We start from the raw sequence: 2,721 nt of genomic DNA, 5'->3' as shown, positions 1-2,721 counted from the left end.
TGGGTCTGATCTTTCTTACTTGCCTAAGTCAGCCCAATATGTAAAGACACAAACACCTGTTGATCACGTCTTGTTCTCCTCCTCACAATCATCATTAACTCCAGCCAAAGTATTTATCAAAAGCAGTTTCTCTGACAAGTTTCCTGAAAGTAAAGGAAAAAGATCCCACAGAACAATTAACTCACTGCTAGCTGTTCTATTTGCTGTTGAAGGTGTGATGTTCGAAGCCCTGCCTGTAAGGTTTAGCGTCGATGCCCCAATCTTGGAACGAGCCAGGTTTGTCTTGGACCCGTTACGTTCCCTGAGACCACTCACGGGCAAGCTAGCCATTGACACAGACCTGTTAAAGTAATGCAGGCAACATGAATATATAGGTGTTAGGAATGCAAATAACTTTCCACCACTGCACCTCCTTATGAGTTATGTGAAGACATAAAGCAGAAAGAAATATTGCATTGTGCAATTGCTGACCCTCATTCATACCAAACCTGTCACAATGGACTGTTCATCTTTCTCTTGGGATCTGATAAGACAGGTATACACAGAAGAGAACTTTTTACTTTTAATTGGACACTAAGCACTGCCTGTAATTACACACAACTGAAAGAGAGTTGGCATACCTTCGCAACTTCCCTGCTGGTGCTGTAGGCTGGCGAGTCAGGCCACGACGTGCTGGGGGTGGCATGTCAGGAACTGAATCTTCTGAATCTATAAACAGAGAAAACATAGCCAAATAGTAATAATCTACAGCCTTTACATACATCATAAAGAAAGAGATAAGACATATGTAGTCAGTTCATATTCTCACTCCATTAACAGTATAACAATAATCAAACACATATCAAGGTAGACAAAAAGAAAAAAAGAAATCTATAGGCAATAAAACAAACTTTTTAAAAATAAGCAAACAAGCTTACAGAACCCCCATGCAATACCATGCATCTGTTATTTTACCTGTCGAGCCCACAGAAGAGGCACTGAGTCTGGTCTTCTTCTCAGGTGACCCCGGCAGCTCTCCACCACTGGCCTGCCTCTTCATGGCTGAGCCTGGGGTTCGCAGGCGCGAGGGCTGCGGCAACTTAATGCGGCTGGAGGGTGTTGGTAGCTTTGACATCCTGCCACTTCTGTTGAAAAGATGGATAATAATTCCATGAGTATTTTTTTAAGAAGCACATTTTCTTTTATATCTCGCAAAAATGTAGAACTGATATACAGGATATGCAGATGTATTTTCTCACTTCTGATCGGTCGTTTTTCTAATTAAAATGTTTTTTATTGCCGTATTTAATTGTCTTCATATAAAAATTCAAAATGGTAACATCTTACAAACATGCATAAATAACCTGATCAGATCTATGACATGAAATAAAATGTATTGCCTTGAAACGGCACCAAAATCCAGAAAACAACAAGGCATATGTGACTACCAAACACTCTGTTAAAAAAAAAAAAGTGTAGCTTTGATACTGCTAGCAGGTAAATGAAATCCCAATAGGGTTGCTGGTAAACACTTACAGATCACTATTTCACAATAAAGTAATCAATTTTTGTCCCAAAATTAAAATAAAAACTGTATACATTATTCCTGCCATAACAGGTGTTATGCCATTACCATGTTTTAAAGCATTCATCACTCCAGCAAAGGTCAGCGACATACGATCTGGCAAGTTTAAATTTAAACCAGTTCCTTATTTGACACTGTACCACAGGGGAAGTCTACAAACAACGCCACAATGGTCGTGTTCATATTAATTCTCATTAAAGTCTCCTGTTCATTAGCCTTCTATCTTTGTAGTCTACAAATTAGATAACTTCCTATTTTCAATCTGCAAAAAGTATTACAGAAGTAAAAGTTGTTAGGATTTAATAAGCTACAACTCTGAGTAAAATTTCAGTTTTACACAAGGGAAATTTTGCCTGTAATGGATCAAGAAAGAAAATTAAGTCACTTCCTCTGCGGTACTCCCTAAACTATACTCATTCATACACAAAAAATATTTGCAGGCAAGGAACAGTGCGACAATTCTTTAAAAACATGTTGCGACAAATGCTGCACTGTAAAAGAGTTTATGCTTATTGATTAGGGTCACTCATATTATTTGCAATGGAATTAATATTTGCAGTAATTCTTACAAGGTGAAGACAATGCAGCAGGAAACTTTTTTTTTTAATGTCAAAGTTGTTAGGATTTAATAATCTACGACCCCAGACTGTGGATGCAAATTCTGACCAATTTTTTAACCATAAAAAACATGTTCTCTCTCTCACCTGATTTGCAACTGAATACCAATACCCATGTAACATTTGAAAGCAAATGTTATATATACGTTTACCAAGAATTTATCATCATGAAAGTTTATTAACCCCTGTGCTGCATTTTAAATTTTTTTGGCGAAGAAACACTTAATAAATATCACATTAGATTAAATATTAATAAATGAAAATGAAAAGAAACTTGAACAGCAAATAAATATCACATCAGATAAAATATTTTTTTAAATGAAAATGAAACGAAACTTGAACAGCTGTAAATAACTATCACAGATAATTCTTTTGAATGAAAATGAAACGAAGCTTGAACCACCTGGCACAAAACCCCCGACCGAAGACAACCAAAGCTCCACCAAAAGCCAAATAAACTATAAAAATATTCTTAGGTTTTGAAATCCCCATCGGCAGCCAGCAACCCACGGCCAAAACACACATAACAAACAACCCCTT

General features: G+C 36.9%; 1 protein-coding gene across 1 annotated transcript in view; it reads right to left on the bottom strand.

Annotated features, from left to right (window-relative positions):
* LOC119582077 (carboxy-terminal kinesin 2-like) overlaps window positions 1–2,721 on the bottom strand; it is a gene marked incomplete in the record, with an annotated part of 18,854 nt that overhangs the window by 15,921 nt on the left and 212 nt on the right. The window contains 3 exon segments of the mRNA XM_037930324.1: window positions 186–340; window positions 621–708; window positions 955–1,124. Of these exon segments, the coding sequence (XP_037786252.1) occupies window positions 186–340; window positions 621–708; window positions 955–1,114 (403 nt within the window).

This window comes from Penaeus monodon, chromosome 15, assembly GCF_015228065.2.
Source record: "Penaeus monodon isolate SGIC_2016 chromosome 15, NSTDA_Pmon_1, whole genome shotgun sequence".
Classification (NCBI taxonomy): Eukaryota; Metazoa; Arthropoda; class Malacostraca; order Decapoda; family Penaeidae; genus Penaeus; species Penaeus monodon.
This window is presented reverse-complemented; position numbering and strand designations above follow the sequence as displayed.